Source organism: Hypanus sabinus, chromosome 29 (genome assembly GCF_030144855.1).
Source record: "Hypanus sabinus isolate sHypSab1 chromosome 29, sHypSab1.hap1, whole genome shotgun sequence".
Taxonomy (NCBI): Eukaryota; Metazoa; Chordata; class Chondrichthyes; order Myliobatiformes; family Dasyatidae; genus Hypanus; species Hypanus sabinus.
Genome location: NC_082734.1, coordinates 1,664,631 through 1,690,770, shown reverse-complemented (window position 1 = coordinate 1,690,770; position 26,140 = coordinate 1,664,631). Strand labels below are relative to the sequence as shown.

The 26,140-nt window shown below is 61.3% G+C and overlaps 1 protein-coding gene across 3 annotated transcripts in view; it reads left to right on the top strand.

Moving 5' to 3' along the window:
* The window catches only part of LOC132382867 (sarcoplasmic/endoplasmic reticulum calcium ATPase 1), a 111,617-nt gene that overhangs the window by 56,050 nt on the left and 29,427 nt on the right, over positions 1 to 26,140 (top strand). For all 3 annotated transcript variants that reach the window (XR_009508485.1, XM_059953346.1, XM_059953345.1), the window contains exons 20-24: positions 4,871 to 5,326; positions 5,676 to 5,957; positions 6,463 to 6,567; positions 10,108 to 10,153; positions 11,497 to 11,576. Coding sequence is in view for 2 of the 3 variants with exons in the window: in XM_059953346.1 (XP_059809329.1) it covers positions 4,871 to 5,326; positions 5,676 to 5,957; positions 6,463 to 6,567; positions 10,108 to 10,153; positions 11,497 to 11,576 (969 nt within the window). In the remaining variant the exon portion in view is untranslated. The remainder of the gene's footprint in view (positions 1 to 4,870; positions 5,327 to 5,675; positions 5,958 to 6,462; positions 6,568 to 10,107; positions 10,154 to 11,496; positions 11,577 to 26,140) is intronic.

Sequence of the window (26,140 nt, the reverse complement as noted above, 5' to 3'; positions counted from 1 at the left end):
CTCTCTCTCTCTCTCTCTCTCTCTCTAACTCTCACTCTCTTCAAGTAGCTTCTCAAATGACTCATTTCCTGTTTTTCTCGCAGTCTCAGCAGCGGAGGTTTTAATCTGTGCACAACACCTGCCATGAGATTAATGCTGCAAGAGTTCAAAATTAGAAAACATTATCTGCCAGGGCAGTGTGTGATGGGATCTTTTGAAGCCGGCCTCACTCTGTGACTGACCCTGGGAGTGTGTGAGGGGACGGTGTGGAGGGAGTTTCACTCTGTGTCTGACCCTGGGAGTGTGTGAGGGGACGATGTGGAGAGAGTTTCACTCTGGGTCTGACCCCGGGAGTGTGTGATGGGACGGTGTGGAGGGAGTTTCACTCTGTATCTGACCCCGGGAGTGTGTGATGGTACGGTGTGAACGGAGATTCACTCTGTGTCTGACCCCGGGAGTGTGGGATGGGACGTTGTGGAGGGAGCTTCACTCAGTGTCTGACCCCGGGAGTGTGTGAGGGGACGGTGTGGAGGGAGCTTCACTCTGTGTCTGACCCCGGGAGTGTGTGAGGGGACGGTGTGGAGGGAGTTTCACTCTGTGTCTGACCCCGGGAGTGTGTGAGGGGACGGTGTGGAGGGAGCTTCACTCTGTGTCTGACCCCGGGAGTGTGTGAGTGGATGGTGTGGAGGGAGCTTCACTCTGTGTCTGACCCCGGGAGTGTGTGAGGGGACGGTGTGGAGGGAGCTTCACTCTGTGTCTGACCCCGGGAGTGTGTGAGGGGACGGTGTGGAGGGAGTTTCACTCTGTGTCTGACCCCGGGAGTGTGTGAGGGGACGGTGTGGAGGGAGCTTCACTCTGTGTCTGACCCCGGGAGTATGTGAGGGGACGGTGTGGAGGGAGATTCACTCTGTGTCTGACCCCGGGAGTGTGGGATGGGACGGTGTGGAGGGAGCTTCACTCTGTGTCTGACCCCGGGAGTGTGTGAGGGGACGGTGTGGAGGGAGTTTCACTCTGTGTCTGACCCCGGGAGTGTGGGATGGGACGGTGTGGAGGGAGCTTCACTCTGTGTCTGACCCCGGGAGTGTGAGGGGACGGTGTGGAGGGAGCTTCACTCTGTGTCTGACCCCGGGAGTGTGTGTGGGGACGGTGTGGAGGGAGTTTCACTCTGTGTCTGACCCCGGGAGTGTGGGATGGGACGGTGTGGAGGGAGCTTCACTCTGTGTCTGACCCTGGGAGTGTGTGAGGGGACGATGTGGAGAGAGTTTCACTCTGGGTCTGACCCCGGGAGTGTGTGATGGGACGGTGTGGAGGGAGTTTCACTCTGTATCTGACCCCGGGAGTGTGTGATGGTACGGTGTGAACGGAGATTCACTCTGTGTCTGACCCCGGGAGTGTGGGATGGGACATTGTGGAGGGAGTTTCACTCTATGTCTGACCCCGGGAGTGTGTGAGGGGACGGTGTGGAGGGAGTTTCACTCTATGTCTGACCCCGGGAGTGTGTGAGGGGACGGTGTGGAGGGAGCTTCACTCTGTGTCTGACCCCGGGAGTGTGTGAGTGGATGGTGTGGAGGGAGCTTCACTCTGTGTCTGACCCCGGGAGTGTGTGAGGGGACGGTGTGGAGGGAGCTTCACTCTGTGTCTGACCCCGGGAGTGTGGGATGGGACGGTGTGGAGGGAGCTTCACTCTGTGTCTGACCCCGGGAGTGTGTGAGGGGACGGTGTGGAGGGAGCTTCACTCTGTGTCTGACCCCGGGAGTGTGTGAGGGGACGGTGTGGAGGGAGATTCACTCTGTGTCTGACCCCGGGAATGTGTGATGGGACGGTGTGGAGGGAGCTTCACTCTGTGTCTGACCCCGGGAGTGTGTGAGGGGACGGTGTGGAGGGAGCTTCCCTCTCATGTCGGTGAGAGAGGGCTGTCTGTTATTGGGTGTGGTGGGGGTTGTGTGTTGTATATTTAGGGAGGAAGCAGATATTCCCCAGACGGGGTGCGAAGCGGAAAGAGCTCTCTGCAGTCTCTGCTGAGGCTTCTGTGCATATCTGCATCTCAGACCCTCGCTGAGGTCAGAATCCTGCGGCTCCCAAAATGAAGTCCTGCTGATCTTCTGGTTGGCTCAATCCACCATGCCGTGCATTGCTCCCCATCTCTGGGCTTGTCTGCTGTTCCTGCTCCATTCTGTCCTGGCCTCGACAAACCGGATCTCGGGCCGAGGTAAAGGGAGGGAGATTCCAAAGAGCAGGTGTGGGGCCAGAGGGCTTGCTCCCTCAAGGGAGAATGGGAGAGAGGGGGTGCAGGGTCAAGAAGAGATGGGAGAGGTGAGTGGAGGGAGGAGGAAGGGGAAGAGAAGGAGAGAGTGGAGTGACTGAGGTGAATGGAGAATTGGAGAGGGGCTGATGAGAGGCAGAGAAGTCGAGGTGGAGGAGTGTGTGAGAGAAAGGGAGGGGGAAGAGAACAAGGGGAGAAGTGGGCACAGCATGATGGGGAGAGAGGATGTTGAGAAGAGGAAGGGGGAAAGAAGGAAGTGGGGCAAGGGGGAATGAAGGAAGTGGGGCAAGGGGGAATGAAGGAAGTGGAGCAAGGGGGAATGAAGGAAGTGGAGCAAGGGGGAGAGAGGTGAGGATACAGAGTGAGGAAAGTGGGGCTGAAAGGGGTGGCCTGAGAGTGGGGAATACCGTGGCAGAGAGAGAATGAAGGCAGCCAAGAAAAAGCAAAGGAAAGAGAGGTAAGGGGTAGTATAGAAACAGGGAGAGAGGGGGAACAGGAAAGGAGGGGGGTAAGTGTGAAATGTAGAAAGAGAAGTTCAGGGAGAGAGGGGGGACAGGAAAGTGGGGGTGAGAGTGGAATGCAGAGAGAGTTGCAAAATGGCAGGCAGTGGTGGAGAAAGGGTTCCTGAGAGAGGGAAGGGGGGAGAAGACTGGTGGCAAAGGGGACAGGGTGGGAAGAGAAAGAGTTTGGGAAAGATAGTGGTGAAGCGGCAGAGAGAGGGTGGGAGATTGGGAAGGTGGGAGAGCTGACGAAATAGGGGAGAGAGACAGTGGGGGAGAGAGGTTTGAAGAGGGAGCGTGACAAAGAGAGGGGGTGGGGACTGAGAGAGGGAAGGAAAAAGAGACAAAGAGAAAGAATGACAGAGAGAGAAGGGGAGAGGAGGAGCACTGCCAAAGAGAGGGAAGGGGGATGACAAGGTTTTGTATTTCGGGAAGACAAACCAGGGCTGGGCTTTCAGTAGAGAGCAGGGCCCTGAGGAGCATTGCAGAACAGAGGGACCGAGGGGTTTAGGTATGTGGTTCACTGAAAGTGAAGAAAGCATTTGGCACCCTGGCCTTCATCAGGCAGGGCATTGAGTACAGGAGTTGGGAGGTCACGTTGCAGTTGTACAGGACTTGGGCTATTGTGTTCAGCCTTTCTACAGGAAAGATGCCATGAAGCTGGAAAGAATGCAGAGGAGAATGACGAGGTTGGTGCTGGGACTAAAGGGACTGAATTACAGAGAGAGGGTGGGCAGGTTGGGACTTTATTCCCTGGAGTGTAGGAGACTGACAGGCGACCTTACAGAGGTGAATTAAACCAGAAGGGGCTCAGTTAGGGTGAAAGAGCTCATTCTGTTTCCCCAGGGTTGGGGAATCAAGAACCAGAGGGACAGGTTTAAATTGAGAGGGAAAAGATTTAACAGGGACATGATGAACAACTTTTTCACCCAGAGGATGGTGTGTGTATAGAACGAGCTGCCAGAGGAAGTGGTTGAGACAGATACACGCCCTCCCACCACACACTCCCGGGGTCAGACACAGAGTGAATCTCCCTCCACACCATCCCATCACACACTGCCAGGGTCAGACACAGAGTGAATCTCCTTCCACACCATCCCATCACACTCTGCTGGGGTCAGACACAGAGTGAAGCTCCCTACACACCGTCCCATCACACACTCCCGGGGTCAGACACAGAGTGAAGCTCCCTCCACACCGTCCCATCACACACTCCCGGGGCCAGACACAGAGTGAAGCTCCCACCACACACACCCTCCCGGGGTCAGACACAGAGTGAAGCTCCCTCCACACCGTCCCATCACACACTCCCGGGGTCAGACACAGAGTGAATCTCCCTCCACACCGTCCCACCACACACTCCCGGGGTCAGACACAGAGTGAAACTCCCTCCACACTGTCCCATCACACACTCCCGGGGTCAGACACAGAGTGAAGCTCCCTCCACAACGTCCCATCACACACTCCCGGGATCAGACACAGAGTGAAGCTCCCTCCACAACGTCCCATCACACACTCCCGGGGTCAGACACAGAGTGAATCTCTGAGCATGTTGTCTTATCAAACTTGAAGGGGCACAATTGGAGGAAAGTGTAAGGGGATTGTCAGAAACACAAGAGATCCTGCAGATGCTGAAAGTCCAGAGTCACACACTCAAAACACTGGAGGATCTCAGAAGGTCAGCTAGCATCTATGGAAATGAATAAGGCCAGCGGTAGTTTTTTTTACACAGAGTGTTGGTGTGTGGAACACCCTGCCAGGGAGGTGGGTGGGCAGAAACTTTCGGGACATTTAAGAGGTTCTTAGGCAGATGGATGAAAGGAAGATCGACGGCCATGTGGGAGGGAAGGGTTAGATTGATTGCGGAGTAGTTTAAAAGGGCAGCACGACACCATGTGCGGAAGGACCTGGAATGTATATTGTTAACACAAAAATACAACTGCAGATGCTGTGGATCAAAGAATACGTACACAGCGCTGGAAGAACTCAGTAGGTCAGGCAGCATCCGTGAGAAAAGAGTAGCCAACGCTTCGGGCAGAGACCCATCGTCAGGAATGTCTGATTTCTTCCAGCATTGTGTATGTATATTGTTATGTTGATCCAAGTATCTTCTTCCGTCCACCAACAGTGGGAGACACAATGGAGCTGTCGTGCCTTAGGGAAGGAAAGGTGTCAGAGACGCCAAGGCAGGTGACCTGGAGCCGTACTCTCCAGGGCGTCGACCAGCAGCTTGCGTCCGTGAGTGTGGGCGAGGGCGAGCGGCCTGGCAAGCAGGTAACCCTGATCTACGCTAATGTTCTTCACCTCCTGCTTCACAATGTGTCCCGGGGCGACGCTGGGGGCTACCTGTGCGTCGACAGCAATGGGGTCATGCAGGCGACTTTGGTGTGCATCCAGAACCACAGTAAGTCCAACTATACCTTTTCTGTGTCGCTCTCTCTCTCTCTCCCTCTACACCCTCCCAGGACACAGGCCGTTAGCAAAACCTTTACCAGCTCTCTGTCTCCAGCAGGTCACGTTGGACTTTCAGAGGGAACTAATGCATCTTGGACATGTGAGGGGTTGGGACCTCAGCGAGTAAACGGTAATCTGTGGCACCGCACTGTCTCTGTATCTACGAGGTTGGGAAAATACATTCTCTCCCACCTCTGACCTCCCTCCCCTCTTCTCTGCCTCTCTCATCCCTTTCTCGCCCCCCTCTCTCTCCTTCTCTCCTCCCCATTCTCCCCTCTCTCCTCCCTCCCCCTTCTCTCTTCCACCATCTCTCCTCATCATTTTCCTTCTCAACCCCCTTCCTCATCACTGCTGTCACTTATCCGTTTCTCTGCCACTCTCCCCCTCCCAAATCCCTCCCTCTGTCACCCACTCCTGCTCACTCTACCCCCTCCCCATCTGTGATTCTGTACTGACCCCTCCTTGCCTCCACCTTCCAGTCCTCCGGAGCACCTGCCTCAGCCCCGGAGACACAGCCAACCTCTCCTGCCCGCCGGGCGCCAAACCTCCATTCCACTGGTTACACCGAGGGAAGGATCCCGGCCAGGGGCGATGCTCGCCGATCTTCGGCAACGTGAGCCTGGATCCAGGATATGGTCTGCGACTCAGGAGCGGCTGGCCGGTCCTCATCCTCCCGTCCCTCCAACTCCAGCAATCGGGGAACTACTCCTGCAGTGCTAATGGTCTCAACTACAGTGTGGAACTCCTCGTCCAGAAATCAGGTAGTCTGCCTATCTCTGTAAACCTCCTTATAGCCCTCTCCCCATCTCTCCCACTCCTACTACACTCCTTCGCATCTCCGTGATCTTACCCTCCCCTGCCCTCCTCCCCGTATCTGTCCCCCTCTTCCACCCTTACACCCCTCCCTGTCTCTGTCAAACCCTCTCCCCATCTCTCCCTCCTTATAAAACCCACTCCTACTACACTCCTTCGCATCTCCGTGATCTTAGCCCTCCTCCCCGTATCTGTCCCCCTCTTCCACCCTTACACCCCTCCCCATCTCCAGCACCCCCTCCCTCCCTATCTCCTTCACCCACTCCCCTACATCTCTCACACCCCTCCCTTCCTCCCCTACACTGCTCTCCATCTCTGACACCCTCTCTTCCCTAGACCCCTCTCTGTCTCCATCACTCCTTCCCTCCCCTACACCCCTCCCAGTCTCCATCACCCCCTCTGCCTCTACACCCCTCTCCGTTTCCGAATGCTGACGTCTGCCTCCACCCACAGGGATCCTGGATTTCCTGATGAGTTCGTGGATTCCTCTAACCACGGTCTCGCTGACAGTGTGCATCTACGCCTTGTGTGTCACCCTGTCCTTCACTCTCCGTCGCAGTTAAGTATCGAAGGTGACAGATTTTTACCCCCCGCCCCCAACCCCGAGCTCTTTCGGCTGGTTTGGCATCTCTGAGGCTCCTCCCTCCCCTCCCCCAATTCCCACTGGAATTGAATTGTCTTTATTCCTCACATTCTTCACATACATGAGGAATAAAACTCTTTACCTTACATCTCTGTCTAAATGTGCAATTTGTCGTAAATAGTATGTACCTGGGAGGGTTCACTCCCAGCCTGTCTCCATACCCCTTCTATTCTCTTCCTCCCCAAGCCTATCTCCCCTCTCCACAGACCTGTTCACCTCTCTTTATTTAATTACTCTATCCCTCTCTCTCCCCCTCTCTCTTCCTCAATCCCTCTGTCTCACTCCCTCCCTCTCTCTCTCCCCCTCTTGCTCCTTCTCCCTCACCCTCCTTCCCACTCTCTCCTCTTGCCCAACCCTTACCTCCCCTTCCTCTCTTCCCATCTTCCTACAACTCTCTCCCCACTCTTTGTCTCTCTGTGCATTCCTCCCTCCCCCTTCTTCCTACCTCCTTTTCACTGTCAGCCCCTCCCTTTCCATCTCCTTTCTTTGTCAGCCTCTGTTTCTTTCTTACCCCATCTCTTCCTGTTGCACCCCCTCTCCCCATCTCTCTCTACATTCCCCAACTCTGTGCATGCCCTCCCTAGGCTGCATTTCCTTGACCTGATCCCCCCTCCCTCTCTCCCCCCCCCCACACCCACATCACATCACACCCGACAAGGCTGTATGCTAAGCAGACAGTGGTAATTTGGTTTGGCGAAGGGACAAGGTCTCTGATTCAGGTCTCAGGTTCAGGGTTCAACAGTTCAATTTACTATCAGAGAATGTAGACAGTAGCCAACCTGAAATACTTACTCTTCACAGAGATCCACCAAACAGCAAAAATGCCAAAGTATGAATGATAGAAATGTCAGAACCCCAAAGCCCCCTCTCCCCACTCCCCCCACCATAAAGCAATGGGACACCCCGATCTACAACCCATAATCCAACAGTGGTATCAGACAGGCTCTCTCTCTCTCTCACTAGCAAGGGACGGGGAGGTGGTAACGAACGAGTGCGGGAAACCAGTAGTTCACTGTCTCGATGTTACGAACTGTCGCCTCGCTTCTCCAAGTCCCCCAACTCGAGGACCGACAGGCTCTCACCCTCCATCGAGAAAGGGGGGGGATCACTCGAGTACAGAGGTCGCCTTTCGCCTGCGAGGAACCAGGTCACCCGCATGTCTCGCCTGGAGATATCGAAGCGCCAAGCTGGGTGGCAATTCCGTGGAGAACCGTTCATTGTCGGCTGCACAGGTCCACGTGCACAAATGCAACAAAAATCTGCATCACAGACACGCAGCGTCAGATACACAACATTCACAGGAAAACAAGCATCAATTACACACAACTCTTACAAAAAAGAACATAATTAACAATGAAAACAGAACTCAATTGTAGCACAAGGTGGTCACGGTGTTTCTGTCCTGAGACAGTGATTCAGATTGTGCCTGTTGCTTCAAGAACTGAACGGTCGAAGGGAAGTAACTGTTCCTGAACCTGTTGGTGTGGGACGTCAGGTTTCTGTACCTCCTGCCCGATGGGAGCTATGGGAAGATACCCAGGTGCTGGGATCTTTGATGGCGGACGTTACCTTCTTGAGGCAGCCCCTCCTGTGGGTACTATTGATGATGGGGAGGGATGTATCGGGCAGAGTCCACTACTCTCTGCAGCTTCTTTCATTCCTAGGCATTCAAATTCCCATCCCAGACTGTGATGCAACCAGTCAGGACACTCCCAGCAGTCCATCTGTAGAAGTTTGTTTAGTGACAAGGTGAACCCCCTCAATCTCCTCAGGAGGTAAAGATGCTAGTGTGCCTGCTTTGTGAGGGCTTCTGTGTGATGGACCCACGACAGGCCACTCAACGTATGTCAGGCAGCATCTGTGGAGAGGATTAAACAGTCGAAGTTTCAGTTTTTCCCCTTTATAGGTGCTGCCTGGCCTGGACATAGAACCATATAGCACGGGTAAGAATCCATTCGCCCACAATGTTGTACTGAACCAATTAAATTAGTAAACAAATGGCTCTGCCTACACAACGTCCCCATCCTTCTATTTCCCTCACATTCATGTGTCTATCTAAATGTCCGTTTAAAGTCCCGAATGTATCTGACTCTATCCCAGGCAGTGCATTCCGGACACTCAACACTGTGTGAAAACTTACCCCTTTGAACCTACACCCCCTCACCTTCAATGAATGCCCTCTGGTAACCCTGGGAGAAATATTCTCCCTGTCTACTCTATCTGTGTCTCTTATATTCTCATAAGCCTCTGTCAGATATCCCTCCAGCCTCTGAAGGTCCAGAGAAAACAAGCTTGTTGGACTTCTCGATATAACACAAGCCCCCTAAACTAGCGAGTGTCCTGGTAAACCTCATCTGCACCCTCTCCAAAGCCTCAACATCACTCCTATAGTGGAGTGACCAGAACTGTATGTAACATTTCATATTTGTATTTCTATCCCATTGCAAAGCACTTTGAACTACATGATCTGTATAAAATGTTCTCTATAAATAGTTATTATTATAATTGTATCCATTACCTTAGAATAATGTACACACAACTAACGTCAGTCTCACCGGCTTATAATTTCACAGCTTATTCTTAGAGCATTTCTTAAACAACGGAACAACATTGACTATCCTCCAATCCCCCAGCACCTCACCCCTGACGAAGGACATTTTAAATATCTCTGTTAGGGCCCCTGCACTTTCTGCAGTTGCCTCTACACATTTTGAGGGAACTTGTCGGGCTCTGGGGATTTATCCACCCTCATCTGCCTCAAGCAAACACCTCTTCCTCTGTAATCTGTACACGGTCCATGACCTCGCTTCCATAGACTCTGTGTCCATCCCCAGAGTAAGTATCAGATGCAAAATAAAAATGTATTTAACATCTCTAACTTCTGAGGTTTTCAGTGCTCTCAGCTCCAGCTCCAGTTCCTTAACCTGGTCAGTCAGGTGCACTTCCTGCAGATGTAGTCATCAGAGTACCCTGAAAACCCACATCTCACAGGAGGAGCATTCCACCAGCTTACCTGCCACCCTGCCTGCACCGAATTAAAGACGAAGGTTTTATAGACAGCAAAAAAAAATTACCTGTGCCCTTTCCTGAAACGTTTGAGTTTTGCATGAACCAAGGTCATCTCACTGAGTTTGTTATACCTTTGTGTCTAACTTCTTAAGCTGAAATCCTACAATCAACGTAAATGGTTCCGAGTGTTTCAATACCCTTAGCCTCAGCCTGGGTTCTTGCTGAAGGGCTCCCACTCTAACTCTGGCCCCCTCCCACAATGGCTATTCTCCCGCATTTTGTGAGCATTGCTCAAGATTTCCAGAACAGCAGAATCTCTCATGCACGCAAGGTGTGGCCCGCTCATCCACCAGGAATTTATGGAGTCGGGGCAACAGATGGGGTGGAATTCTTCTTGGGAGCGGGGCAGGATAACAGGGAAATAACTCTTTTTGTTTTTCCAACAGAGAGGCAGCGAGCAGCACATCAAATGAGGATTGCTCGGTTAATCAGGTAAGTGGGCAGAGCAAGTCGACAGTGAGAGCCATCACCCATAACAGTCCACCCCTTCGAAATTCACTGAGTGACCCAATTACCCCAATTCACCATCCAGTGCACGGAGTTCAATTTGAAGAGGTGTCGTTCTTTCGGAAGACAAAGCAGGGTTGGATTGTTACATTGAATGGCAGGGACCTGGGGAATCTTGTAGGAGAGAGGGACCTAAGGATGCAGGTACATGGAGTCACCGGAGTGAAGGTGTTTGGCACACTCTCCTTCATCAGCCTTGTTCCCCTTCCTCTCCCAACCCTCTCTCATCTCTCTCCCCTCTCCCCCTCCCCTTCAGCCCTCCCCCACCAATCTCTCTCTCCCCTCTAACCCTCTCTCTTCCCCTCCCCTCTCCTACCCCCTTCACCCCTCCCCCACCAATCTCTCTCTAACCCTCTCTCTCCTCCCCTCCCCCCTCATCTCTCCCTCTCTCCCTCTTCCCCTCTCTCCCCTCTCCCCACTCTCCCCTTCACCCCTCCCCCACCAATCTCTGTCTCCCCTTCAGCCCTCCCCCACCAATCTCTCTCCCCTCTCTAACCCTCTCTCTCCCCCTACCCTCTCCTACCCCCTCTCTCCCCTCTCCCCACTCTCCCCTTCACCCCTCCCCCACCAATCTCTCTCTCCCCTCTCTAACCCTCTGTCTCTCCTCCCCCCTCATTCCCCCTCTGCCACCCCCCTCCTAACCCCTCGCCACTCTCCTCTCTCCCTCTCCCCTCTCCCCCTCCCCTCTCCCCTCTCCCCGCTCCTCTCTCCCCTCTCCCCCACCAATCTCCCTCTCTCTCCCCCACTCTCCCCTCCCCTCTCTCCCCTTTCCTCATCCACTACTTCCTACTCTCTCTGTCACCATCCCTTTCTCATTCTCCCTCTCTGTCTTTGTGTCTCTCTCTTTTTGTTGCCTCCCTTTCCCTCTCTCTCACTGACTCTACCCTTCTCTACCCTCTCCTCCTCTACCTTCTCCTCCTCTTTCTCTCACATTCACACCCTCATTTGCGGCTTTTTCTCTTTTTTTTTACCCTTTCTCACACACTCAATTTTTCTCTATACCCTCTCCTGCTCTCACCCACTCGTTTACATCCTCTCCCTCTCCTTTTCACTCACCCTCCCTCTTTTCCACCATCTCTCTCACCGCGTCCCCCTCTCCCGTACCCCTCTCTCTCACTTCACTCCATCACCTTCTCCCTCTCTCTGTCTCTCTCACAGCCACTCACCACCTCCCTCCCCATCCAATACCCACTCTCAGGCACCCCCTACAGACACCACATTCCACTAACCCACAAAACTAACGATCTCTGCACACTCTCACTCCACAGCAGTTTCTTCCGAAGGAACGGATGTCAGGAAAACCAGGTGAATTCCAAGAATGGAAGCAGGGATCGAAGATCCCATCACAGTGAGTTAAAAAGGAAAACAGCTTCCATGTCTCTGTCACACCCTCCCTCCCTCCCTACATACACCCCTCCCCATCTCCGTCACACCCTCCCTCCCTCCCCACACCCCTCCCCATCTCAGTCACACCCTCCCTCCCTACCCACACCCCTCCCCATCTCCGTCACACCCTCCCTCCATCCCCACACCCCTCCCCATCTCCGACACACCCTCCCTCCATCCCCACACCCCTCCCCATCTCCGACACACCCTCCCTCCCACCCCACACCCCTCCCCATCTCCGTCACACCCTCCCTCCCACCCCACACCCCTCCCCATCTCCGACACACCCTCCCTCCCTCCCCACACCCCTTCCCATCTCCGTCACACCCTCCCTCCCTACTTACACCCCTCCCCATCTCCGTCACACCCTCCCTCCCCACACCCCTCCCCATCTCAGTCACACCCTCCCTCCCTCCCCACACCCCTCCCCATTTCCGACACACCCTCCCTCCCTCCCCACACCCCTCCCCATCTCCGTCACACCCTCCCTCCCACCCCACACCCCTCCCCATCTCCGACACACCCTCCCTCCCTCCCCACACCCCTCCCCATCTCCGTCACACCCTCCCTCCCACCCCACACCCCTCCCCATCTCCGACACACCCTCCCTCCCCACACCCCTCCCCATCTCCGTCACACCCTCCCTCCTACCCCACACCCCTCCCCATCTCCGTCACACCCTCCCTCCCCACACCCCTCCCCATCTCAGTCACACCCTCCCTCCCTCCCTACATACACCCCTCCCCATCTCCGTCACACCCTCCCTCCCTCCCTACATACACCCCTCCCCATCTCCGTCACACCCTCCCTCCCTCCCCACACCCCTCCCCATCTCAGTCACACCCTCCCTCCCTACCCACACCCCTCCCCATCTCCGTCACACCCTCCCTCCATCCCCACACCCCTCCCCATCTCCGACACACCCTCCCTCCATCCCCACACCCCTCCCCATCTCCGACACACCCTCCCTCCCACCCCACACCCCTCCCCATCTCCGTCACACCCTCCCTCCCACCCCACACCCCTCCCCATCTCCGACACACCCTCCCTCCCTCCCCACACCCCTCCCCATCTCCGTCACACCCTCCCTCCCTACTTACACCCCTCCCCATCTCCGTCACACCCTCCCTCCCCACACCCCTCCCCATTTCCGACACACCCTCCCTCCCTCCCCACACCCCTCCCCATCTCCGTCACACCCTCCCTCCCACCCCACACCCCTCCCCATCTCCGACACACCCTCCCTCCCTCCCCACACCCCTCCCCATCTCCGTCACACTCTCCCTCCCACCCCACACCCCTCCCCATCTCCGACACACCCTCCCTCCCCACACCCCTCCCCATCTCCGTCACACCCTCCCTCCTACCCCACACCCCTCCCCATCTCCGTCACACCCTCCCTCCCCACACCCCTCCCCATCTCAGTCACACCCTCCCTCCCTACCCACACCCCTCCCCATCTCCGTCACACCCTCCCTCCCTCCCCACACCCCTCCCCATCTCCGTCACACCCTCCCTCCCACCCCACACCCCTCCCCATTTCCGACACACCCTCCCTCCCTCCCCACAACCCTCCCCATCTCCGACACACCCTCCCTCCCACCCCACACCCCTCCCCATCTCCGACACACCCTCCCTCCCTGCCCACACCCCTCCCCATCTCCATCACCCCATCCCTCCCTACTTACACCCCTCCCCATCTCCGTCACACCCTCCCTCCCACCCCACACCCCTCCCCATCTCCGACACACCCTCCCTCCCTGCCCACACCCCTCCCCATTTCCGACACACCCTCCCACCCTGCCCACACCCCTCCCCATCTCCATCACCCCATCCCTCCCTACTTACACCCCTCCCCATCTCCGTCACACCCTCCCTCCCTCCCCACACCCCTCCCCATCTCCGTCACACCCTCCCTCCCACCCCACACCCCTCCCCATCTCCGACACACCCTCCCTCCCTCCCCACACCCCTCCCCATCTCCGTCACACCCTCCCTCCCACCCCACACCCCTCCCCATCTCCGACACACCCTCCCTCCCCACACCCCTCCCCATCTCCGTCACACCCTCCCTCCTACCCCACACCCCTCCCCATCTCCGTCACACCCTCCCTCCCCACACCCCTCCCCATCTCAGTCACACCCTCCCTCCCTCCCTACATACACCCCTCCCCATCTCCGTCACACCCTCCCTCCCTCCCTACATACACCCCTCCCCATCTCCGTCACACCCTCCCTCCCTCCCCACACCCCTCCCCATCTCAGTCACACCCTCCCTCCCTACCCACACCCCTCCCCATCTCCGTCACACCCTCCCTCCATCCCCACACCCCTCCCCATCTCCGACACACCCTCCCTCCATCCCCACACCCCTCCCCATCTCCGACACACCCTCCCTCCCACCCCACACCCCTCCCCATCTCCGTCACACCCTCCCTCCCACCCCACACCCCTCCCCATCTCCGACACACCCTCCCTCCCTCCCCACACCCCTCCCCATCTCCGTCACACCCTCCCTCCCTACTTACACCCCTCCCCATCTCCGTCACACCCTCCCTCCCCACACCCCTCCCCATTTCCGACACACCCTCCCTCCCTCCCCACACCCCTCCCCATCTCCGTCACACCCTCCCTCCCACCCCACACCCCTCCCCATCTCCGACACACCCTCCCTCCCTCCCCACACCCCTCCCCATCTCCGTCACACTCTCCCTCCCACCCCACACCCCTCCCCATCTCCGACACACCCTCCCTCCCCACACCCCTCCCCATCTCCGTCACACCCTCCCTCCTACCCCACACCCCTCCCCATCTCCGTCACACCCTCCCTCCCCACACCCCTCCCCATCTCAGTCACACCCTCCCTCCCTACCCACACCCCTCCCCATCTCCGTCACACCCTCCCTCCCTCCCCACACCCCTCCCCATCTCCGTCACACCCTCCCTCCCACCCCACACCCCTCCCCATTTCCGACACACCCTCCCTCCCTCCCCACAACCCTCCCCATCTCCGACACACCCTCCCTCCCACCCCACACCCCTCCCCATCTCCGACACACCCTCCCTCCCTGCCCACACCCCTCCCCATCTCCATCACCCCATCCCTCCCTACTTACACCCCTCCCCATCTCCGTCACACCCTCCCTCCCACCCCACACCCCTCCCCATCTCCGACACACCCTCCCTCCCTGCCCACACCCCTCCCCATTTCCGACACACCCTCCCACCCTGCCCACACCCCTCCCCATCTCCATCACCCCATCCCTCCCTACTTACACCCCTCCCCATCTCCGTCACACCCTCCCTCCCTCCCCACACCCCTCCCCATCTCCGACACACCCTCCCTCCCTCCCCACACCCCTCCCCATCTCCGTCACACCCTCCCTCCCAACCCACACCCCTCCCCATCTCCGTCACACCCTCCCTCACTCCCCACACCCCTCCCCATCTCCGTCACACCCTCCCTCCCTGCCCACACCCCTCCCCATCTACATCACCCCATCCCTCCCTCCCCACATCCCTCCCCATCTCCGTCACACACTCCCTCCCTCCCCACATCCCTCCCCATCTCCGTCACACCCTCCCTCCCTCCCCACACCCCTCCCCAGCTCCGTCACACCCTCCCTCCCTCCCCACACCCCTCCCCATCTCCGTCACACCCTCCCTCCCTCCCCACACCCCTCCCCATCTCCGTCACACCCTCCCTCCCACCCCACACCCCTCCCCATCTCCGACACACCCTCCCTCCATCCCCACACCCCTCCCCATCTCCGTCACACCCTCCCTCCCACCCCACACCCCTCCCCATCTCCGTCACACCCTCCCTCCCTCCCCACACCCCTCCCCATTTCCGACACACCCTCCCTCCCTGCCCACACCCCTCCCCATCTCCATCACCCCATCCCTCCCTACTTACACCCCTCCCCAACTCCGTCACACCCTCCCTCCCTTCCCACACCCCTCAACATCTCCGTCACACCCTCCCTCCCTCCCCACACCCCTCCCCATCTCCGACACACCCTCCCTCCCACCCCACACCCCACCCCATTTCCGACACACCCTCCCTCCCTCCCCACACCCCTCCCCATCTCCGTCACACCCTCCCTCCCTTCCCACACCCCTCCCCATCTCCGTCACACCCTCCCTCCCTCCCCACACCCCTCCCCATCTCAGTCACACCCTCCCTCCCTACCCACACCCCTCCCCATCTCCGTCACACCCTCCCTCCATCCCCACACCCCTCCCCATCTCCGACACACCCTCCCTCCATCCCCACACCCCTCCCCATCTCCGACACACCCTCCCTCCCACCCCACACCCCTCCCCATCTCCGTCACACCCTCCCTCCCACCCCACACCCCTCCCCATCTCCGACACACCCTCCCTCCCTCCCCACACCCCTCCCCATCTCCGACACACCCTCCCTCCCTCCCCACACCCCTCCCCATCTCAGTCACACCCTCCCTCCCTCCCCACACCCCTCCCCATTTCCGACACACCCTCCCTCCCTCCCCACACCCCTCCCCATCTCCGTCACACCCTCCCTCCCTCCCCACATCCCTCCCCATCTCCGTCACACCCTCCCTCCCTCCCCACACCCCTCCCCATCTCCGTCACAACCTCCCTCCCTCCCCACACCCCTCCCCATCTCCGTCACACCCTCCCTCCCTTCCCACACCCCTCCCCATCTCCGTCACACCCTCCCTCCCTCCCCACACCCCTCCCCATCTCAGTCACACCCTCCCTCCCACCCCACACCTCTCCCCAACTCCTACACACCCACCCTCCCTCACCACACCCCTCCCCAACTCCGTCACACCCTCCCTCCCTTCCCACACCCCTCACCATCTCCGTCACACCCTCCCTCCCTCCCCACACCCCTCCCCATCTCCGTCACACCCTCCCTCCCACCCCACACCCCTCCCCATCTCCGACACACCCTCCCTCCCTCCCCACACCCCTCCCCATCTCCGTCACACCCTCCCACCCACCCCACACCCCTCCCCATCTCCGTCACACCCTCCCTCCCACCCCACACCCCTCCCCATCTCCGACACACCCTCCCTCCCTCCCCACACCCCTCCCCATCTCCGTCACACCCTCCCTCCCTACTTACACCCCTCCCCATCTCCGTCACAGCCTCCCTCCCCACACCCCTCCCCATTTCAGTCACACCCTCCCTCCCTCCCCACACCCCTCCCCATTTCCGACACACCCTCCCTCCCTCCCCACACCCCTCCCCATCTCCGTCACACCCTCCCTCCCACCCCACACCCCTCCCCATCTCCGACACACCCTCCCTCCCTCCCCACACCCCTCCCCATCTCCGTCACACCCTCCCTCCCACCCCACATCCCTCCCCATCTCCGTCACACCCTCCCTCCCTCCCCACACCCCTCCCCATCTCCGTCACACCCTCCCTCCCTCCCCACACCCCTCCCCATCTCCGTCACACCCTCCCTCCCTCCCCACACCCCTCCCCATCTCCGTCACACCCTCCCTCCCTCCCCACACCCCTCCCCATCTCAGTCACACCCTCCCTCCCTACCCACACCCCTCCCCATCTCCGTCACACCCTCCCTCCCTCCCCACATCCCTCCCCATCTCCGTCACACCCTCCCTCCCTCCCCACACCCCTCCCCATCTCCGTCACACCCTCCCTCCCTCCCCACACCCCTCCCCATCTCCGTCACACCCTCCCTCCCTTCCCACACCCCTCCCCATCTCCGTCACAACCTCCCTCCCTCCCCACACCCCTCCCCATCTCAGTCACACCCTCCCTCCCACCCCACACCTCTCCCCAACTCCTACACACCCACCCTCCCTCACCACACCCCTCCCCAACTCCGTCACACCCTCCCTCCCTTCCCACACCCCTCACCATCTCCGTCACACCCTCCCTCCCTCCCCACACCCCTCCCCATCTCCGTCACACCCTCCCTCCCACCCCACACCCCTCCCCATCTCCGACACACCCTCCCTCCCTCCCCACACCCCTCCCCATCTCCGTCACACCCTCCCTCCCACCCCACACCCCTCCCCATCTCCGTCACACCCTCCCTCCCACCCCACACCCCTCCCCATCTCCGACACACCGTCCCTCCCTCCCCACACCCCTCCCCATCTCCGTCACACCCTCCCTCCCTACTTACACCCCTCCCCATCTCCGTCACAGCCTCCCTCCCCACACCCCTCCCCATCTCAGTCACACCCTCCCTCCCTCCCCACACCCCTCCCCATTTCCGACACACCCTCCCTCCCTCCCCACACCCCTCCCCATCTCCGTCACACCCTCCCTCCCACCCCACACCCCTCCCCATCTCCGACACACCCTCCCTCCCTCCCCACACCCCTCCCCATCTCCGTCACACCCTCCCTCCCACCCCACACCCCTCCCCATCTCCGACACACCCTCCCTCCCCACACCCCACCCCATCTCCGTCACACCCTCCCTCCTACCCCACACCCCTCCCCATCTCCGTCACACCCTCCCTCCCCACACCCCTCCCCATCTCAGTCACACCCTCCCTCCCTACCCACACCCCTCCCCATCTCCGTCACACCCTCCCTCCCTCCCCACACCCCTCCCCATCTCCGTCACACCCTCCCTCCCACCCCACACCCCTCCCCATCTCCGACACACCCTCCCTCCCTCCCCACACCCCTCCCCATCTCCGACACACCCTCCCTCCCACCCCACACCCCTCCCCATCTCCGACACACCCTCCCTCCCTGCCCACACCCCTCCCCATCTCCATCACCCCATCCCTCCCTACTTACACCCCTCCCCATCTCCGTCACACCCTCCCTCCCTCCCCACACCCCTCCCCATCTCCGACACACCCTCCCTCCCTCCCCACACCCCTCCCCATCTCCGTCACACCCTCCCTCCCAACCCACACCCCTCCCCATCTCCGTCACACCCTCCCTCCCTCCCCACACCCCTCCCCATCTCCGTCACACCCTCCCTCCCACCCCACACCCCTCCCCATCTCCGACACACCCTCCCTCCATCCCCACACCCCTCCCCATCTCCGTCACACCCTCCCTCCCACCCCACACCCCTCCCCATCTCCGTCACACCCTCCCTCCCTCCCCACACCCCTCCCCATTTCCGACACACCCTCCCTCCCTGCCCACACCCCTCCCCATCTCCATCACCCCATCCCTCCCTACTTACACCCCTCCCCATCTCCGTCACACCCTCCCTCCCTCCCACACCCCTCCCCATCTCCGACACACCCTCCCTCCCTCCCCACACCCCTCCCCATCTCCGTCACACCCTCCCTCCCTACCCACACCCCTCCCCATCTCCGTCACACCCTCCCTCCCTCCCCACACCCCTCCCCATCTCCGTCACACCCTCCCTCCCACCCCACACCTCTCCCCATCTCCTACACACCCACCCTCCCTCACCACACCCCTCCCCAACTCCGTCACACCCTCCCTCCCTTCCCACACCCCTCACCATCTCCGTCACACCCTCCCTCCCTCCCCACACCCCTCCCCATCTCCGACACACCCTCCCTCCCTCCCCACACCCCACCCCATTTCCGACACACCCTCCCTCCCTCCCCACACCCCTCCCCATCTCCGTCACACCCTCCCTCCCTACCCACACCCCTCCCCATCTCCGTCACACCCTCCCTCCCAACCCACACCCCTCCCCATCTCCGTCACACCCTCCCTCACTCCCCACACCCCTCCCCATCTCCGTCACACCCTCCCTCCCTGCCCACACCCCTCCCCATCTCCGTCACACCCTCCCTCCCTCCCCACACCCCTCCCCATCTCCGTCACACCCTCCCTCCCTACCCACACCCCTCCCCATCTCCGTCACACCATCCCTCCCTCCCCGCACCCCTCCCCATCTCCATCACACCCTCCCCCCCTTCTCCACACCCCTCCCCATCTCCGTCACACCCTCCCTCCCACCCCACACCCCTCCCCATCTCCGTCAAACCCTCCCCCCCTCCCCACACCCCTCCCCATCTCCGACCCACCCTACCTCCTTCCGCACACCCCTACCCCCTTCCCCACACCCCTACCCATCTCCGTCACACCCTCCCTCCCCACACCCCTCCCCATCTCCGTCACACCCCCCTCCCTCCCCAGACCCCTCCCCATCTCCGTCGCACCCTCCCTCCCTCCCCACACCCCTCCCCATCTCCGTCACACCCTCCCTCCCTCCCCACACCCCTCCCCATCTCCGTCACACCCTCCCTCCCTCCACACATCCCTCCCCATCTCCGACACACCCTCCCTCCCTACCCACACCCCTACCCATCTCCATCACACCCTCCCTCCCACCCCACACCCCTCCCCATCTCCGTCACACCCGCTCTCCCACCCCACACCCCTCCACATCTCCATCACACCCTCCCTCCCTCCCCACACCCCTCCCCATCTCCATCACACCCTCCCTCCCCACATCCCTCCCCATCTCCGTCACACCCTCCCTGCCTCCCCACATCCCTCCCCATCTCCGTCACACCCTCCCTCCCTCCCCACACCCCTCCCCATCTCCGTCACACCCTCCCTCCCTCCCCACACCCCTCCCCATCTCCGTCACACCCTCCCTCCCTCCCCACACCCCTCCCCATCTCCGTCACACCCTTCCTCCCTCCCCACACCCCTCCCCATCTCAGTCACACCCTCCCTCCCTACCCACACCCCTCCCCATCTCCGTCACACCCTCCCTCCCTCCCCACATCCCTCCCCATCTCCGTCACACCCTCCCTCCCTCCCCACACCCCTCCCCATCTCCGTCACACCCTCCCTCCCTCCCCACACCCCTCCCCATCTCCGTCACACCCTCCCTCCCACCCCACACCCCTCCCCATCTCCTACACACGCTCCCTCCTTCACCACACCACTCCCCATTTCCGAGACACCCTCCTTCCCTCCCCACGCCCCTCCCCATCTCCGTCACACCCTCCTTCCCTCCCCACACCCCTCCCCATCTCCGTCACCCCAACTCTCCCTACCCACACCCCTCCCCATCTCCGTCACACCCTCGCTCCCCACACCACTCCCCATCTCCGTCACACCCTCCCTCCCTACCCACACCCCTCCCCATCTCCGTCACACCCTCCCTCCCTATCCACACCCCTCCCCATCTCCGTCACACCCCTCACTCCCTCCCCACAGCCCTCCCCATCTCCGTCACACCCTCCCTCCCTACCCACACCCCTCCCCATCTCCGTCACACCCTCCCTCCCTCCCCACACCCCTCCCCATCTCCGTCACACCCTCCCTCCCTCCCCACACCCCTCCCCATCTCAGTCACACCCTCCCTCCCTCCCCACACCCCTCCCCATCTCCGTCACACCCTCCCTCCCTCCCCACACCCCTCCCCATCTCCGACACACCCTCCCTCCCACTGTCACCACAACCTCCCCACACCCCTCCCCATCTCCGTCACACCCACCCTACATTATACCCATCCCTGTCTCCGTCACCCCCACCCTACCTTATACCCACTCCTGTCTCCGTCACCCCCACCCTACCTTTCACCCATCCCTGTCTCCGTCACCCCCACCCTACCTTATACCCACTCCTGTCTCCGTCACCCCCACCCTACCTTATACCCATCCCTGTCACCGTCACCCCCCACCCTACCTTATACCCCTCCCTGTCTCCGTCACCCCCACCCTACCTTATACCCCTCCCTGTCTCCATCACCCCCACCCTACCTTATACCCCTCCCTGTCTCCATCACCCCCACCCTACCTTATACCCATCCCTGTCTCCATCACCCCCACCCTACCTTATACCCCTCCCTGTCTCCATCACCCCCACCCTACCTTATACCCCATCCCTGTCTCCGTCACCCCAACCTCCCCACACCCACTCCTGTCTCCGTCACCCCCACCCTACCTTATACCCATCCATGTCTCCGTCACCCCAACCTCCCCACACCCCTCCCTGTCTCCGACACCCCAACCTCCCCACACCCCTCCCTGTCTCCGTCACCCCCACCCTACCTTATACCCATCCCTGTCTCCATCACCCCCACCTTACCTTATACCCATCCCTGTCTCTGTCACCCCAACCTCCCCACACCCCTTCCTGTCTCCGTCACACCCTCCATCCCCACACCCCTCCCCATCTCCGTCACACCCTCCCTCCCTCCCCACACCCCCTCCCCATCTCCATCACACCCCTCCCTCCCTCCCCACACCCCTCCCCATCTCCGTCACACCCTCCCTCCCTCCCCACACCCCTCCCCATCTCCGTCACACCCTCCCTCCCTCCCCACACCCCTCCCCATCTCAGTCACACCCTCCCTCCCTACCCACACCCCTCCCCATCTCCGTCACACCCTCCCTCCCTCCCCACATCCCTCCCCATCTCCGTCACACCCTCCCTCCCTCCCCACACCCCTCCCCATCTCCGTCACACCCTCCCTCCCTTCCCACACCCCTCCCCATCTCCGTCACACCCTCCCTCCCTCCCCACACCCCTCCCCATCTCCGTCACACCCTCCCTCCCTTCCCACACCCCTCCCCATCTCCGTCACCCCAACTCTCCCTACCCACACCCCTCCCCATCTCCGTCACACCCTCGCTCCCCACACCACTCCCCATCTCCGTCACACCCTCCCTCCCTACCCACACCCCTCCCCATCTCCGTCACACCCTCCCTCCCTATCCACACCCCTCCCCATCTCCGTCACACCCTCACTCCCTCCCCACAGCCCTCCCCATCTCCGTCACACACTCCCTCCCTCCCCACACCCCTCCCCATCTCCGTCACACCCTCCCTCCCTCCCCACACCCCTCCCCATCTCCGTCACACCCTCCCTCCCTCCCCACACCCCTCCCCATCTCCGTCACACCCTCCCTCCCTCCCCACACCCCTCCCCATCTCAGTCACACCCTCCCTCCCTACCCACACCCCTCCCCATCTCCGTCACACCCTCCCTCCCTCCCCACATCCCTCCCCATCTCCGTCACACCCTCCCTCCCTCCCCACACCCCTCCCCATCTCCGTCACACCCTCCCTCCCTCCCCACACCCCTCCCCATCTCCGTCACACCCTCCCTCCCACCCCACACCCCTCCCCATCTCCTACACATGCTCCCTCCTTCACCACACCCCTCCCCATTTCCGAGACACCCTCCTTCCCTCCCCACGCCCCTCCCCATCTCCGTCACACCCTCCTTCCCTCCCCACACCCCTCCCCATCTCCGTCACCCCAACTCTCCCTACCCACACCCCTCCCCATCTCCGTCACACCCTCGCTCCCCACACCACTCCCCATCTCCGTCACACCCTCCCTCCCTACCCACACCCCTCCCCATCTCCGTCACACCCTCCCTCCCTATCCACACCCCTCCCCATCTCCGTCACACCCTCACTCCCTCCCCACAGCCCTTCCCCCCCCCCATCTCCGTCACACCCTCCCTCCCTCCCCACACCCCTCCCCATCTCAGTCACACCCTCCCTCCCTACCCACACCCCTCCCCATCTCCGTCACACCCTCCCTCCCTCCCCACATCCCTCCCCATCTCCGTCACACCCTCCCTCCCTCCCCACACCCCTCCCCATCTCCGTCACACCCTCCCTCCCTTCCCACACCCCTCCCATCTCCGTCACACCCTCCCTCCCTCCCCACACCCCTCCCCATCTCCGTCACACCCTCCCTCCCTTCCCACACCCCTCCCCATCTCCGTCACCCCAACTCTCCCTACCCACACCCCTCCCCATCTCCGTCACACCCTCGCTCCCCACACCACTCCCCATCTCCGTCACACCCTCCCTCCCTACCCACACCCCTCCCCATCTCCGTCACACCCTCCCTCCCTATCCACACCCCTCCCCATCTCCGTCACACCCTCACTCCCTCCCCACAGCCCTCCCCGTCTCCGTCACACCCTCCCTCCCTCCCCACACCCCTCCCCATCTCCGTCACACCCTCCCTCCCTCCCCACACCCCTCCCCATCTCCGTCACACCCTCCCTCCCTCCCCACACCCCTCCCCATCTCCGTCACACCCTCCCTCCCTCCCCACACCCCTCCCCATCTCCGTCACACCCTCCCTCCCTCCCCACACCCCTCCCCATCTCCGTCACACCCTCCCTCCCTTCCCACACCCCTCCCCATCTCCGTCACCCCAACTCTCCCTACCCACACCCCTCCCCATCTCCGTCACACCCTCGCTCCCCACACCACTCCCCATCTCCGTCACACCCTCCCTCCCTACCCACACCCCTCCCCATCTCCGTCACACCCTCCCTCCCTATCCACACCCCTCCCCATCTCCGTCACACCCTCACTCCCTCCCCACAGCCCTCCCCATCTCCGTCACACCCTCCCTCCCTCCCCACACCCCTCCCCATCTCCGTCACACCCTCCCTCCCTCCCCACACCCCTCCCCATCTCCGTCACACCTCCCTCCCTCCCCACACCCCTCCCCATCTCCGTCACACCCTCCCTCCCTCCCCACACCCCTCCCCATCTCAGTCACACCCTCCCTCCCTACCCACACCCCTCCCCATCTCCGTCACACCCTCCCTCCCTCCCCACATCCCTCCCCATCTCCGTCACACCCTCCCTCCCTCCCCACACCCCTCCCCATCTCCGTCACACCCTCCCTCCCTCCCCCACACCCTCCCCATCTCCGTCACACCCTCCCTCCCACCCCACACCCCTCCCCATCTCCTACACACGCTCCCTCCTTCACCACACCCCTCCCCATTTCCGAGACACCCTCCTTCCCTCCCCACGCCCCTCCCCATCTCCGTCACACCCTCCTTCCCTCCCCACACCCCTCCCCATCTCCGTCACCCCAACTCTCCCTACCCACACCCCTCCCCATCTCCGTCACACCCTCGCTCCCCACACCACTCCCCATCTCCGTCACACCCTCCCTCCCTACCCACACCCCTCCCCATCTCCGTCACACCCTCCCTCCCTATCCACACCCCTCCCCATCTCCGTCACACCCTCACTCCCTCCCCACAGCCCTCCCCATCTCCGTCACACCCTCCCTCCCTCCCCACACCCCTCCCCATCTCAGTCACACCCTCCCTCCCTACCCACACCCCTCCCCATCTCCGTCACACCCTCCCTCCCTCCCCACATCCCTCCCCATCTCCGTCACACCCTCCCTCCCTCCCCACACCCCTCCCCATCTCCGTCACACCCTCCCTCCCTTCCCACACCCCTCCCCATCTCCGTCACACCCCTCCCTCCCTCCCACACCCCTCCCCATCTCCGTCACACCCTCCCTCCCTTCCCACACCCCTCCCCATCTCCGTCACCCCAACTCTCCCTACCCACACCCCTCCCCATCTCCGTCACATCCTCGCTCCCCACACCACTCCCCATCTCCGTCACACCCTCTCTCCCTACCCACACCCCTCCCCATCTCCGTCACACCCTCCCTCCCTATCCACACCCCTCCCCATCTCCGTCACACCCTCACTCCCTCCCCACAGCCCTCCCCATCTCCGTCACACCCTCCCTCCCTCCCCACACCCCTCCCCATCTCCGTCACACCCTCCCTCCCTCCCCACACCCCTCCCCATCTCCGTCACACCCTCCCTCCCTCCCCACACCCCTCCCCATCTCCGTCACACCCTCCCTCCCTCCCCACACCCCTCCCCATCTCAGTCACACCCTCCCTCCCTACCCACACCCCTCCCCATCTCCGTCACACCCTCCCTCCCTCCCCACATCCCTCCCCATCTCCGTCACACCCTCCCTCCCTCCCCACACCCCTCCCATCTCCGTCACACCCTCCCTCCCACCCCACACCCCTCCCCATCTCCTACACACGCTCCCTCCTTCACCACACCCCTCCCCATTTCCGAGACACCCTCCTTCCCTCCCCACGCCCCTCCCCATCTCCGTCACACCCCTCCTTCCCTCCCCACACCCCTCCCCATCTCCGTCACCCCAACTCTCCCTACCCACACCCCTCCCCATCTCCGTCACACCCTCGCTCCCCACACCACTCCCCATCTCCGTCACACCCTCCCTCCCTACCCACACCCCTCCCCATCTCCGTCACACCCTCCCTCCCTATCCACACCCCTCCCCATCTCCGTCACACCCTCACTCCCTCCCCACAGCCCTCCCCATCTCCGTCACACCCTCCCTCCCTACCCACACCCCTCCCCATCTCCGTCACACCCTCCCTCCCTCCCCACACCCCTCCCCATCTCCGTCACACCCTCCCTCCCTCCCCACACCCCTCCCCATCTCAGTCACACCCTCCCTCCCTCCCCACACCCCTCCCCATCTCCGTCACACCCTCCCTCCCTCCCCACACCCCTCCCCATCTCCGACACACCCTCCCTCCCACTGTCACCACAACCTCCCCACACCCCTCCCCATCTCCGTCACACCCACCCTACATTATACCCATCCCTGTCTCCGTCACCCCCACCCTACCTTATACCCACTCCTGTCTCCGTCACCCCCACCCTACCTTTCACCCATCCCTGTCTCCGTCACCCCCACCCTACCTTATACCCACTCCTGTCTCCGTCACCCCCACCCTACCTTATACCCATCC